Raw genomic sequence first — 15,300 nt, 5'->3', positions numbered from 1 at the left:
CGCTGAACAGTTGAATGAACAATGATTTATTTGCATCAAAAACCATCTCGAGCCAATAAATGTTGGCAGTTTAGCGACTTTTTTTTATTAACACTAATGTGACAAATATTTTGACATTTCCATATTCTTAATTGGGCTTGGAAATAGACCATATTCTTCATCGACCTGTTGTTGCATTGCTTGATGGCAATCGTTTATATCTGGAAGGTGACAAGATGGGGCGGAATCCTTGATATATTCCTAAGCCTTGACTATATTTTGAATGAAAATCTCCTTTTCTGTTATATTCCTTGCCTTATTTGATTTTGTTTTTGTAAAACAGAAACCAAAGAAAAAAATAAACAACTCGTGACTATTTAAAAGTATCTTTTTTTTAGATTAGATTACTTACACTACATAATTTTCTCTCTTTGGTGTTCTGATTTATGGCATGTCTTCTATATTCAACAATTGAGTTTAGAAAACCCAGATAATCTTTTTATGACCAGGTTTGACGATGGAAGAGAATGTTTCCACTTCTGGGTCTGTTCAAAGTAAAGGCCCATAAATTTAAGATAGTTACTAATAAATCCTGTAAGGAATTCAGGTGGTTATTAGCCAGCAGAAAGAATGGTGAAGCAGTGTGAATCAGTTGTGTTTAAAATCTGTGTTTTGACTTTCAGATAAATGCCAACGAGGTAGTCAAATTTTCAGATCTTCCATTATCCAAAAAAACCGTTAAAGGTAAGTGGTATTCTACTTTTTCTCTATGCTTTCTTCATTTGGTCTGTCTATTTTTCTTCCTTTTTATATCCTTTTTTTTTGTACAAGACTTTTAAAACAAAACACTTTTTTTAACCATGTGGCCATAACAGTTCCCCAGGCACAAGTTGAAGAAATTCAGGGGCGTTGTCCAGGTGTTCAGGCCAATAATTATCTTTTAGTTAACATCACAAAAACCAATCATTTCATTACTATCACATTGCTCTTTTTTTGGAGTTGTCTGAGCTTAAATTGGCTGCCACATTACATCAATGATCCCATTTCCTAAGTACTTTGGATATAAAGTGTTTTGTTGATTGTCAAAGTAATGCCATTAAGTAATGCAGTGATTGCTGACACCAACAACTGTGGGCAACTATACATGTGTGCCCATTGAGGAATACACTGAGTTCCAGGCACTGACATCATTATGTGCACCTTTTGTGTGATGTCATGATTAGATGCATTATTATGCACGTGCAGGAAAATGCATGTGAATTTGACGTGGTCCTTTAGTGGTGGAGAACTCCTGAGAACCCATGATCACGAGGCACTGTCCTATTCTCACTCACTTCTGTGCTCCCCCAACTCCAAAAGACTACGTAACCAAGAATGTAACATTTACACAGTGTAAGAGTTATTGGCTTAATGAAGACCTGAAATATCATCATCCAACTTTCAGGAACATAATTCTGCATCCATTTACGTCTCTGGTGATGTAGTTAACAGAAGGAAGAGGAGAAAGAAATTGTGTTACAAATACAGCAAGCAATTGAGAAGGAAAATGGCATGTTGGTCTTCATTGCAAAAGGGTTGGGAGTGCAAGAATAAGGAATTCTTGCTATAATTATGCAGGGCTTTGGTGAGACCTGATCTGAAATACTGAATGAAATTTTGGTCTATGTATTTCAGGAAAGGTGTTCTTGTATTCGAGGTGGTACCTTGATGGTGCACTGGATTAATTGCATAAGGTTGTACAATGATGAGAGTCTGAATAAATTTTATATGTATTGCTGGAGTTTAGAAAAATGAGGCAGCAGCTCATTGAAACATTTCAAGATTTTGAAGAATCGTGAATAGGTTAGACGCTGAGGGATTGCTCTCCTACCAGAAGAATGCGGACATGGTCTTAGGATAATATCATTTACTTGGGAAACATTTTATTCACTTGTTGTAATGGACCATGGTTCTCTGAAATCTCTACCCAAAAGCCTGTGGATGCTGTATCATTGATCACATTTAAGGCAGAATGGATAGGGTTTTTTGTGCCTTAGACTTGAGGGATGTGGGGATTAAGCTGCAAAATGGAGCTCCGGCTAAATGTTCAGCAATGATGGAGTACAGTCTTCCCTCCTACTAGAACTGTGGGTTGCAGTGGTTCAAGAAGGCAGCTCACCAACATTTTTTCAGGGCAGTTAGAAATGAGAGGTAAATGCTGGCCTTGCCAGCAATGCCCGCATCTCAGATACATTTCGAAAAGATGTAGTAGAGCTGGCTTGAGAAGCTGTATGATCTACTCCTGCTACAAAATATCTATACGTTAAGTTCTTATGTATGCTAGTAACAGGCAATCTATCGAATTTTAAAGTCGTTCAGTTGGCATCCACTATAATATTAGTAGGGTCACGTTTATCACATGTCTTAGGTTTGTCGGATCAGTCTTCAAATGACTATATATTTCCTGAAAGCATTGTTAATATTCTGTATAGGCAGCTCATCAGTACATGTGTATTATGTGAGTAATTTACTTTGGAAACCTGTGATTACTAATGCATTCATGCATTCAGAGGAATTGGTAGATGCAGGTACAGGTACAACATTTAAAAGACATTTGGATAGGTACATGAATAGAAAAGGTTTAGAGGATATGGTCGAAATGAAAGTACATGGGATGAGTTTAGTTTAAACTCGGTTGTCATGGTTGAGTTGTACCGAAGGGTCTGTTTCTGTGCTGTATGACGATATGACTCTGAGCTGGTGACTTTCCCTCCAAGCCAAAGCAGCACCACCTCAGCTTTCAAGGCAGTGCAGTCATGCTAATACTGTGTTAGTATTTTCCATATGGTGTTTTGTGCATATACTCAAATGAGCATTGTTTTGGGTGAAGAATGTATTGCAGTGTTAACTTCTTTTCGGCCTACAGGATCATTTCAGCATGCATCTCATCTTGTGTGGAATATAGCTGTAGCGAAATACTAAAATATAAATATCCAAAAGTTGCTTGATACTCCATATTGCAAGATTTATGTTTTGTTAGCCTTTTACTTCTGTTCATTTCTGATTGAGTAGAATTATGGAGAGAAATAAAGCACCTGACAGTATAATCTGTGCTTAAATTAAACCAGCAGATTTGGCTTAATCTGTTCTGGAAATTTGTAAAAGTTGTATTTTATTTGTAGGTTTGTTGCAGGCTCAATATCGTATGCCCACAGAAATACAGAAGCAAACAATTGGACTAGCCTTACAAGGCAAAGATATTCTCGGTGCTGCAAAGACTGGATCTGGGAAGACGTTAGCATTTATTATTCCTGTAAGTGACTGGGATTAATGGGGCATAGTTTCTAATAATGAAAAACTGATTTGGCAGACTAAGCCAATATGAATGGCGTATGAAGTAACATGCAAGTTTGTTTGGCTCGAAGGGCAGAATGGCCTAATCCTGCACCTATTGTCTATTGTAATCAGAGTTTTTTAATTTTCTGTTCGTGCATTTTTGATGAGCAGTTGTAATGCAATTTAACAAGCTTGAATAAGCAGTTTCAGTTACAATTGTGGAAATGTACATTTTGTAGAAATATAAATGACTGTGCTTACATTCAATATGGGTGGAATGTTCTGTTTGAACATCTTTCTAATTTCCCTCTGCCCTCCAACCCATGTCACCTGAAGACAATGCTGTGCCTTGACTCCCTGTTGTGCTTTCTCACAGAGTATTGATTTTATAATTGGCTCTGAGTTAACATAGTGTCATAGAGATGTTAATGATAATAAGGACAGTGAAACTGTCAGAATTCACACCATTATTCCATTCAATTTGACATTTCTGACATCCATGCAACTGCAGAATAAGGGAGAATTGCAGCAGTTGTTATCAGTAATTCTGTGTTTTTCCAAAGGGTGTATTGTTCAGATCCCCCCAGAATGCAATTAGTGGAGGACCAATTGAATTGTCAAGAGTTCCACTCTTGGACCATTTCGCTGCTTTTTAAAAACAACTCTTGAAAATTACATCTTGTAGAATAAAATGTAAATAGTGCTTTTTTATTGTCATACTAACTTCATAATTATCAGTAAACACCTGAGCCTGAGATACTAATTTTACATTGATGGAATGTCAAATTTCTCCAAAATTTTGAAACATAAATCCACATTTAAAGTATTTATTTCAACACTTGTTTATTTTTCAATTAACACACAAGTTAAAATAATGTCTTTCATTGTCTGAAATTTAAAGTAAAATGATATCTGTTAAGAGCTCTTAGTTTCCTGATTTTCTCTATGAACATTTCCATGTGATTGACTGACTTGTTAAATGCTTGCTGATTTCATTGCTGCTATACAGGGAAAGATTCCCTCAGCCTGTCACCAAATTTAAACTGCCACTGGGAAAAGCGTAAAGTTAGTAAATAACAATAGAAATTGGTAGTTTTTTCTGGGGCTTTTCTTAAAGGTGAGCATCGTTGCTTTACTACTGACTATAAAATTTGGGTACTTGGTTTGTGTGAAAAATAAAACATTTTTTATTTCTTTACCCAGCCGTATATCTAGAAATCTGAGTTAAGGACAGCCACGTTGTCTATTCCCATTTTATGAATATATCTTTATTGATGATGTGTGATTGGGAACAGCCTGACACAGTATCATGTTCTTGTGAATTTGTACCCTTGTTACTGTAATGCAAGTTGGTAACCAAATGTAAGAGTTGGACATCCCTGAGTAATGAATAGCTGAGGCTTATGTTGAATACCAGTCTATTTATTCAATAATTGGATGGACCTGTGACAGGATTCTTGATTATTGGACTGTTATTGAGTCTGCTGTTCAGATACACTTTTTTTTCAGTGTTACATTTCTTTGGTTTATGGTACATTATATTTTATGGCATGTAAATCTGCTTATTTAATCTATACCATAGTTATGATGTGCATTACTTGTACAATAACTTGATATCCAGTTTTGTTTTGCTGGTTACGAAGAAATTATATATATATGGTGATTTCAGATGCCCAGCATTTGAGTTTAATATTTGGGTAATTTGCTTCAAAGGAAAGTTGCTTGTAAAAGATTAGCAATCTAAAAGGTTTGTACAGCTCATTAGACACGCTGATTTTGTTGACCTTAAGCTAATAGCAGTTTGTCTGCCACTCTATAGATATTGGAATGTCTTTATCGTCAACAATGGACATCAGAAGATGGATTGGGCATTCTTGTTATATCCCCTACAAGAGAACTCGCATATCAGACCTTTGAGGTCCTACGCAAAGTGGGGAAAAATCATGAATTTTCAGCTGGGCTAGTAATAGGAGGAAAGGTAGGCAATAAGAATGTACTTCTAGAACTATTTTGCTTGGAGTTAAAGTATAAGGCTACACAAAGGGTAAAATATTAAAATTACGTTGGTTGTGTGTATAGTTTAGTTATTTCCTCAATGTTCAGCTCTTGACTTGTCAAATAATCACCAATGTTGTCAGGGAACTGTATAATGTTCAGATTATTCCACAATGTTGTCATAAGTATTAAATATTACCTCATTTAGAATTTGCCTGATTATATGCAGAATTTGCATTTTTTTATCAGGCTATAGATTTTTCAAGTCTATTTAGAAACATCGAAAGGATTTCTTTTGCTATTAACAAATTCTATGTTTACAAATACTTTAAATTGTCATCTAATTAGATGTGTTAGTGCAGAATTGTTGTCAAAGCAATGAGAGTATAATGACAATGCCGTTACTTATGCGTAAATAGTACAACGACGACAGGCTATTGTGTGTTTGAATGGTAATACCTGAAATGCTGTGTCTTTTTTTTTGGGGGAAAATGGTACTTCATTTCTCATAGTTAATCTGAATGCATTGAGCGATGAGCAAGATAGAGTGCTTTAGGGCTAAACTAAATTTGTTTCCATTTATATTACCTTAAAATTCTTATGTTTGAATTGTACCTGTCATTTTTCTTACAAAGAAAGATGTCAGAATTTAAAAAACTTTCTATGGCTGAAGCCATAATTTGCTTTTGTTTTCTTCCTGTCAAAGTGGGTGGGTGACCTGTCATTTTCCCATCTTGTCTTCCATCTGCCAAATTTTTGCCCACTCACTTAACCTGTCCATGTCCATTTGTGGACCATTGTGTCTTCCTCACACTTGCTTGTCAATCTTTTTTTTATTGTTAGCAAATTTGGCTACAATAAACCTTGTCTCCTCTTCTAAGTCATCAACATAGATTGTAAACAGTTGAGACTCTGACTCTGTGTGACCTGCATTGAAGTTGCCAAATTTTTACTGAAGCATGTAATTGGTCAGCTATGTCTGTAATGATGTAAGAGATCACATAATGAAGAACCTCTAATGCCACGTGGTAGACAGACTCAGCAGACAGTGGAATTTGTTCACAGAATGTTGAATAAAGAGTAATCTTTAAAAGGCAATAGACTCCAATAACCTCTCTTCAGTAATGTAGAGAACTCAATGACTCTGTAACAAGATAACATATGAAATTGAGTGAAGGACCCAGCAACTGGACAGGGCAGTGGGAGGACTACAATCCAGCAGGAAGAACAGAGCACTGCAAAAATCAAGAGCAGCCCGGTGACTGAGAAGCAGATCTCAGCACAATAATTGTCAACAAAGCAAATGAAAAGTCATCTCCATTGAGAGGACTCTATGGAACAGTCTCTCAGCTATCAGAACCTTTCGACCATTAGCAAAGAAGGTAGTAAAAGAAGAAATCACCATTTACGATGAGATCATCAACGCTTTACATACCTATTTAGAGGCTACAACAAAATATGATTGCATAGGGAGAAAAATGTAATTATTGGAATCAAAAACCTGGAGAGAACATAGATTCATTTATCAATCACCTATATTTTTTCATAGGTAACTGAATATGGGACCTTTTAAAAGATGACTTGATTAGAGATTGAACTGTGGTCAAAGTTTTGTAAGAAACTCTAGCAAATGTCTTGCAGCTCAGGGAACATTTGATTTTAGAAAAAGTAGTGCAATTAGCAGGAAAATCTGAATTTTATTTTTATTTGAGGCAATGGAGAGGCTTCATAGAGAAAAGACATTCAAGGGAGTACATTGTGTTGGGCACAAGAGTGAAAATGCACCAAAGCTGAGGCCAGGAAAGTGTGTGTGGCTAAAGCCATTAGGCTGTTTTGTAGCTGTGTCTCGAAGACTATTAGAATGGAGATAGACCTGCAGAAAATATGGTGTACCCTTCTGACAAACTGACCATTTTAAAACAGTTTGTTGTAATAAATCTACTTTGATCCCAAAACAGAAGGAAAATCCCATAAGAATAAGTGATATTCAAAAAAGTGAAGTGTCAGACAGCAATGAAATAGCGCATATTCCGGAGACAGAAAAGAGAGGTGTTGAAGTGCTGGCATAAAGGCACATTGTCACAAAACAGATTTTAAACTTGACACTGGAGCAGGTTGTCAGTTCTCTTTGATGCAGTAGAATGGCTGAATCAAAAAAAGGAGTCCAGCCATCCACCATTCAATTCCCAGAAGTGGCAGGAATCCAATTAAAAGTAAAAGGACTGTTGTCTAGAAGACTACAGTATCAAAAGTGAGCAGTCAATAAGACTTTACAAGTGGTTCAAAATCACAATGTATCTAGGGCTGAATTCCCAAAGTTGTCCATTAACCTGGAGAAGTTAACTGCAACTCACAAAAAGCACTGGAAACAGAGACCAGGCTAATCTGCCTTTTTTCATCTAGAAAAGTGCTGTATCCACTTTTTTGAAAATTAAGGCAATGTTTTAGCAAGGAGCGATTTCACCAGTGGCCAAACAAACAAATTGGCATGGTATCAGATTAAAACTCACTAAGAATTTGTGTGGATCTTGGGCAATAAAATAAAGCGTAGAGAGAGATATGCACCCAATGGAATTAATTGGATACAAAGCTAGTGAAGGACACCATTTTCAGCAAACCTGAAGATAACAGTGGTTTCTGACAGCTTCCATGGCACCCAGAAACCTTCCTGCTTATGATATCCCTCTCACTATTTGGAAGATGTCAGTTTAATAGTTTGTCTTCCAGCTTTACTTCTACACCTGAGCTTATAAAGGACAATAATAGACATCTTGGAGGGATTCAATAAGGCTTTCTGCTATTCTAATGCATGTCTCAAGTATAACTGAACAACATGACAAAAAGCTAAGAAATGTACTGTAAACTTTTTTTTTGCCCCATTAATTTGAATGAAAACTGTGAATTCTCAGCCGTATTGGGACATGGTTGTAAGTTTGCTTACTGAACTGGAAGGTTTGTTTTCAGAAGTTTTGTCACCATGCTAGGTAACATCAGTGAGCTTCCAGTGAAGTGCTAGTGTTATGTCCTGCTTTCTATTTATGTTTCTTGGTCTCTTAAGATGGGTGACATCATTTCTGTTGCTTTTTCTCAGAGATTGACAAACTGGGTCCAAATCCATGTGTTTATTGATTTGAGTTCTAGTTTGAATGCCAGGCCTCTAGGAATTCCTTTGTGTATCTCTGTTTAGTCTGTCCAATGATGGATGTGTTGCCCAGTCAAAGTGGTGTCTGTCCTCGTCTATATGTAAGAATATTAGTGTTAGTGGGTTGCCTTTTGGTGTTCGTGTATCCTGGTGGCTAGTGTTCTGCCTGTCTGTCTGATGTGTTAGTTACAGTCCTTGCAGGTTATTTTGTAATTGACGTTTGTTTTGCTGGTTGTTGGTATAGGGTTCTTTTAGGTCCATCAGTAGCTGTTTCAGTGCATTGGTAGGTTTATGGGCTGTCATGATGTCAAAGGATCGGAGTAGTCTAGTAGTCATTTCAGATGTCTTTTGATGTATGGTACAGTGGCTAGAGTTTCTGGGCACGTTGTCTACTTGATTTGGATTTGTTATTTAGGAATTGGTGGACTGTGTTTATTGGTTATCCGTTCTTTTTGCAGTGTAGGTATGTTTCTTCTCTTGCTTGTAGTTCCTGGGTGCTGCTGTGTGTTGTGGTCCTTTTTAAATAATATCCTAATGCAGCTCCGTTTGTGGGTGTTGGGATGATTGCTTCTATAGTTAAGTGTGTGTGTGTGTGTGTGTGTGTGTGTGTGTGTGTGTGTGTGTGTGTGTTGGTTTCCTGTGGACACTGATCTGCAGTTCTGCATTAACTGTTGGTTCCACTGTGACAGCTAGGAAAGAGAATCTATTCTCTTTTGGGAATTTTTATGCCAGTAAGAATATTGTTGATGTTGTAGGTTTCCTCTAATTTGTTCCATTTTGCGGTGACAAAGATGTCACGCACATAGCAGACCCGAAGTTTGGGTTAGAATGTGGGGAAGGCTGTTCGTTCGAGTCTCTGCATTACTGGTTCTGCTAAGAAGCTGAATATTGGTGATCCCATCGGTGTTCTGTTAATTTTGTTTGTATGTCTTCTGGTACGTGAAGCTAGTAGTGAGGCACAGGTCTACTAGCTTGAGGATGTTGTCCTTGCTATTGAAGTTGGTGCTGTCTGGTGTTTGTCTAGTAGTGCGGTCAGTGTTGTTTTTGGCCAGGCTGATGTTAATTGATATGAATAGAGCTGTTGCGTCAAAGGAGACCATTATTTCATCCTCCTCTTCTATTTTGGTGTTCAGGAATTCATGGGTAGAGTGGATGGAGTGGCATGAATCTTCAAGGTATTTCAGTTTTCAGTGGAGTTCCTTTGCTAGTCTGAATGTCCAGTGTTCCAGGTAGTGAGGTTATGAGTCTGAGGGGGACCGCTGGTTTATGTACTTCAGGTAGTTTGTAGAATTGGGATGTATTGGACCATCAGGTTTTGTTTTTTTTTTTGGAGATCTGTCTTGTTAACTTGTTCTGATTTATGAAGATTTTTCAGTGTGGCTATGACACAGTTTTGTACTTGTGGAGTCAGGTCTATTGCCACCTGAACTGTATCTGTGAGTTTGTCTTTTCAATGTACTGTGTTCTGTTTAGGATGATGGTCATGCATCCTTTGTCTGCAAGTAGACAATAGAAAAGATAGAAACATTGTGAGTCCTTCTAGGGCTTTACTTTTCTGTGTGTTGAGGGTGTTCCCTTCTTTCTTCCTGCTTAGTGTTGGTGCACCTGTCTGTCCGATGGTCTGCTGGGTTTCTTCTGTGAATCTGTTGTCTTTCAGAGTTGATTCTAATGCTGCTAGTAAGTCCTTTTTTGTCCACATCTCTCTCTAATGATAGTTCATCCCTCTTACTACGTTGGCCTTTTCCATGTCTGTTAGTGGTTAGTCTGATAGGTTTTTAATCAAAGCCTCTGAGTTATCTGTGTTATTCTTTAGTGTGAGCTTGTCCAGTTTTTCCTGTCAGGATAGTTTTTTCATTTTTTTTACTGTTGTTTAGAGTCATAGAGATGTACAGCATCGAAACAACAGACTTTTTGGTCCAACCCGTCCATGCCGACCAAGTACCCCAATCCAATCTAGTCTCACCTGCCAGCACTCAGCCCATATCCCTCCAAACCCTTCCTATTCATGTACCCATCCAAATGCCTCTTAAATGTTGCAATTGTACCAGCCTCCACCACATCCTCTGGCAGCTCATTCCATACACGTACCACCCTCTGCGTGAAAAAGTTGCCCCTTTGGTCTCTTTTATATCTTTCCCCTCTCACCCTAAACCTATGCCCTCTAGTTCTGGCCTCCCCGACCCCAGGGAAAAGACTTTGCCTATTTATCCTATCCATGCCCCTCATAATTTTGTAAACCTCGAAACGGTCACCCCTCAGCGTATGTCTGTACATTCATGGTCTGTCGAGTTGGTGTATGAAGTTTTTTTGGCATGAAATCTCCTGATTGTATTTGTAGAGTCAGTCGTGGGCGTTGTTAATTGTTTCTTGCAACTTTCTGTAGCTGTTCTGTTCTGCTATTCTTTTGGCTTGTGGGGTGTAGAGCAGTGGTTTGTACTTGAGACATTTTGGTAGTACTGGTTTCCTGAGGCATTCATACAGGAAGTGGCACTCAGTGAGATGGCATTGGTTTCCCATCTTCAGGCTAATTTTTAACGTGTTTTGTCCATAGGTGTTTGCGATTTTTGAGAAGATTTTGTAGCTCAGGTTGAGGTTCAGCTTCAACCTGAGCTACAAATCTTCTCAAAATCGCATATTAGGACATGTTGTTCATGTAACAGACATTGTAGCAGATTTGCAAAAGACCAAGCCATCACCTAGAGACATCATGGAACTGTAGGCTTTCAAATGCGGTGTCAACAATGTGGTCAAATTTTGATTAAATCTTGTAACAATTGCTCAGATAGGATCAAGCATGGTGTTGAACAATCATCAGTGAAGGTCCTTTTGAAGAAGTAAAAGAAATGCTTATCTTGTCAGCTATTCCAGCTCCTTACAAGCCAGCTCTAGCGACAGTAGTAGCAGCAGATGCATCATCAGTTAGAATCCAAATCCAGAAAGAATGAAAACTGAAACCAGTCTGCTATGTCATTGTCAATATTGTAGCAAAGGTACACTCTGATTGATTTGATTGTGAGAGAAGTGCAGCTGGCTACAATAACTTATGGTCACTTCCAAAGGGCCTGTGAAGAAGATTGAAGAGATTTGTGAAATAGCCATAATGTTTATCTCTGAGGCAGAGATTTTGGGGGAAGATGTAATGTGATGCAGGTATTGTGTAAAGACAGTGACTAGGCTAGGTCAGGAGATGTAGACTAATGGGTTAATAGACAAATATGAAGGTTTATAGTGATGCCAGTAGCGATGTAGATCACATCACACAATGTAAAGCTACTACAGTCTAGGCCTTGTGTTAAGTTTCAATGGCAGAAATAGTTCATAGAACGTCAAATAAAAAATATTAAAACAAAACTAACTCACTCCTAGGTTTCATTCATGGGCTTCCTAATGTCCGCTGAAAATATAAGGAAGCTAATGGCTGACAGATCCTCTGGTTCGATGACCTGAATCTTGGGGTGTTTAAATATTGGCTGTAACAATATTGGATGCATCAGCTGCAATTTTCCAAAGTTTCCCTGATTCTGAAAAGTTCCAGGGGATTTGAACCACGAACTATTATACCATCTCTGGCATCTTCCTTTGCCCTCATTCTTTTTCACTTTGTGTTTATGGGAGAACTTAACATATTTCAGAACTGTTATTTGTCACATCTTTGTACTTCAGCATCAGTGTTTAGCCCTCATTACTTCTGTTGTTCCACATTTTTCCTTTGTTACCAGTCTTTCTCATTGGTAAGTACATTTTTCCTATCTGGTTTGAATTTTCAAAAACATCTTTTTAAACGTTAGCTTAGACTATGTGTATGATGTTGGATCTAGTGAACATGCAGAATCCTACTGCCGATTTTGAAAGGGCCTTTGTTAACAATTAGGGCATATTGTAGTCTTCTATTTTCTCATCTGTTTCTGTTGCCTAATACAATTTTTATTTTAAAATTTGAGATGTTAAATGCATACTCTTTTACTTACAATAGGATCTGAAAACAGAGGCAGAGAGGATCCATCGTACCAATATTGTCATCTGCACTCCTGGTCGTCTTCTGCAGCACATGGATGAAACTATGTACTTTCATGCTTCTGATCTACAAATGCTTGGTATGTGCGATTTGGAGATGCCGGTGTTGGACTGGGGTGTACAAAGTTAAAAATCACACAACACCAGGTTATAGTCCAACAGGTTTAATTGGAAGCACTAGCTTTTGGAGCGACGCTCCTTCATCAGGTGGTAGTGAAGGGCTCAATCCTAACACAGAATTTATAGCAAAAATTTAAAGTGTGATGTAACTGAAATTATACATTGCAAAATTGATTGTCTGTTAAGCCTTTCATCTATTAGAATACCATGATAGTTTCACTTCTTTCATGTGTAAATCACAAAATCTTTTTTTAAAAGTTGCATTCTCAGATTAGCTGTTAACAATGGTGATAGCTTGACAATATGTTGAAGGTGTTAGTCCCCTGTGTTCTCTGTGTATGCCATGATGTTTAGATTGATTCTAATCTAAAAAGTTAGATTATGGAGTTTTACATGAATGCATGCAGTTTTTGAGCAAAGTACAATGTAACCCTGAAAGTACAAATTCACCCCACAAAATATATTTGTGCGTGTGTGTGTGTCTGTCTGTCTGTGCAGAGTGTCTTAAGTCTGTGAGGGGATGCGTGTGTGTTTGTGTGTATGTATAGTGCAATGGTGGTCACCTGTAATGTGACAGTTGATGGTCACCCAAAAGTCTGACCTCGGACCTTTGGGTGACCATCCTCCAAGGCGGACTTCGGGACAGGCAGCAGAGGAAAGTGGCCGAGCAGAGGCTGATAGCTAAGTTCGGTACCCATAGGGAGGGCCTCAACCAGGACCTTGGGTTCATGTCACATTACAGGTGACCACCATTGCACTACACAGACACTCCTACACACACACACTCTCTCACACACACAGGCACTCCTATACACACGGACACACATATACACAGACGCACACGCAGACACCCACACACACCCTTAGAGACACCCACACTCTCACATGCACCCCCTCACAGACTTAAGACACTGCACTCACATATACGCTTTCTCACACTCTCAACCTCCAACCCAGATACACACACACCAACATGTGCACACATATTTTGTGGGCTGAATTTGTACTTGCAGGGTTACATTGTACTTTGCTCAAAAACTGCATGAATTCATGTAAAACTCCGTTATCTCATGTTTTGGATTCGAATCAATCTAAGCATCATGGCATAGACAGAGAACACAGGGGGCTAACACCTTCAACATATTGTCAAGCTATCACCATTGTTAACAGCTAACCGGAGAATGCAATATTTTAAAAAAAGGTTTTGTGATTTACACATGAAAGAAGTGAAACTATCACGGTATTCTAACAGATGAAAGGCTTAACAGACAATTAATTTTTCAATGTATAATTTCAGTTACATCACACTGTAAATTTTTGCTATAAATTCTGTGTTAGGATTGAGCCCTCCACTACCACCTGATGAAGGATTGACTCTCTGAAAGCTAGTGTGCTTCCAATTAAACCTGTTGGACTATAACCTGGTGATGTGAGTTCTAACTTTGGTATGTGCATTTGCTTTAAGGGAATTATATCAAGGGCAGTAATGTGTATTGAAAACTTTAATTGGCATTGTGTAAAAATGTTGATCTTAATACTAGTTTTTGTTTGGTAGCACACAACCTGAGTATTGCTGAACAAAATAAACATTTTGTTGAAGCTTTTCTTGCGCTCATCAGGATAATTCGCAAGAAAACTAATGTAAAGGGGAACAACATTTTTTTTACTGTTTAGGAAAACTATGTTGATTGGTTGACAAGTGGACTCTGAATTGATAGAGCATTGCAGTAAAGAATATACTAGTTTGATGGTTGACGGTTAACTGTTAAGCTTTATTTAGATTTAAACAAAGCAGTTTGATTCTTGTTGAGGTACCGCCCTGAAGAATAAACCATTAATAGCCAACAATGGTTTTCATTGAAGCAGGCAAGTGTGTGTGCATGTTCTTTTTTCCTGTGAAGAACAGAGCCTGTATATTCATATATGTAACTTTTAATAAATGTGCCACCCTGCAAACCCAAGTGACAAATTTAAATTGTTGTCAGTGTAATTCTTGACATACTTGGAATTATTTAGCAAATATTATCCAATTATCAAATGACCACTCTGGTGTAACTGAATCAGTCAAATACCACTTCAGGCCAGCTAACAACTTTTACCACCAAATTTCAATGGTGTTAGTAAATAGTAATCAGCTATAAATACTCAAGTTTTCTTCTGCTTGAAGTAAAAATTTTTTTCTTGGCCTGTTGCTTTCTGGGTTTTGTCTTTGTTGTATTTTAAATTGCCTTTTATTTGACTTCTAAAAAAATGTGTAAAATTGACTGGGTGATTTATTTTCTTCGACATTCTGCATTTGTGGCAAAATCCTTAGCTTTCTCTGTGTTTCCCACAATGCGCTTGATATTAAGAATTCATCATGTGGTAATTGAAGCCATTGAATGGCATCTCCACATTATTAGGCTGTAAATAATGATGCCCAGAAACATGGAGGTTAACATGATTTGGAATGAAGTTCTCTGACTTGTTCAAGAGTACACCAGAAACTGCAAACCTCAGAGGATGGTGCGGTTCTCTGCAGAGGGTGTGACGGTTATTGCCACTAGACTATTAATCCATTGACCTAGATAATAATCTGGGGAGCTAGGTTGGAATTCCACCATGGCACATGGAATTTGAATTCAATAAAATCTGTAATTAAGAGTCTAATGATGACCAGAAAATTGTTGCCAATTGTTGGAGAAAAACTCTTCTGGTTTATTAATAGCTTTATCCGGCCTGGCCTTTATGTAACT

The 15,300-nt window shown here is 37.9% G+C and overlaps 1 protein-coding gene across 2 annotated transcripts in view; it reads left to right on the top strand.

Annotated features, from left to right (window-relative positions):
• The window catches only part of ddx10 (DEAD (Asp-Glu-Ala-Asp) box polypeptide 10), a 198,265-nt gene that overhangs the window by 8,823 nt on the left and 174,142 nt on the right, over positions 1–15,300 (top strand). For both annotated transcript variants that reach the window (XM_072577457.1, XM_072577456.1), the window contains exons 2-5: positions 663–723; positions 3,141–3,271; positions 5,114–5,272; positions 12,405–12,525. In XM_072577457.1, coding sequence (XP_072433558.1) covers positions 663–723; positions 3,141–3,271; positions 5,114–5,272; positions 12,405–12,525 — 472 coding nt within the window. The remainder of the gene's footprint in view (positions 1–662; positions 724–3,140; positions 3,272–5,113; positions 5,273–12,404; positions 12,526–15,300) is intronic.

Source organism: Chiloscyllium punctatum, chromosome 9 (assembly GCF_047496795.1).
Source record: "Chiloscyllium punctatum isolate Juve2018m chromosome 9, sChiPun1.3, whole genome shotgun sequence".
NCBI classification, from domain to species: Eukaryota; Metazoa; Chordata; class Chondrichthyes; order Orectolobiformes; family Hemiscylliidae; genus Chiloscyllium; species Chiloscyllium punctatum.
The sequence above is the reverse complement of the archived record's forward strand: the minus strand, read 5'-3'. Positions and strand labels throughout refer to the sequence as shown.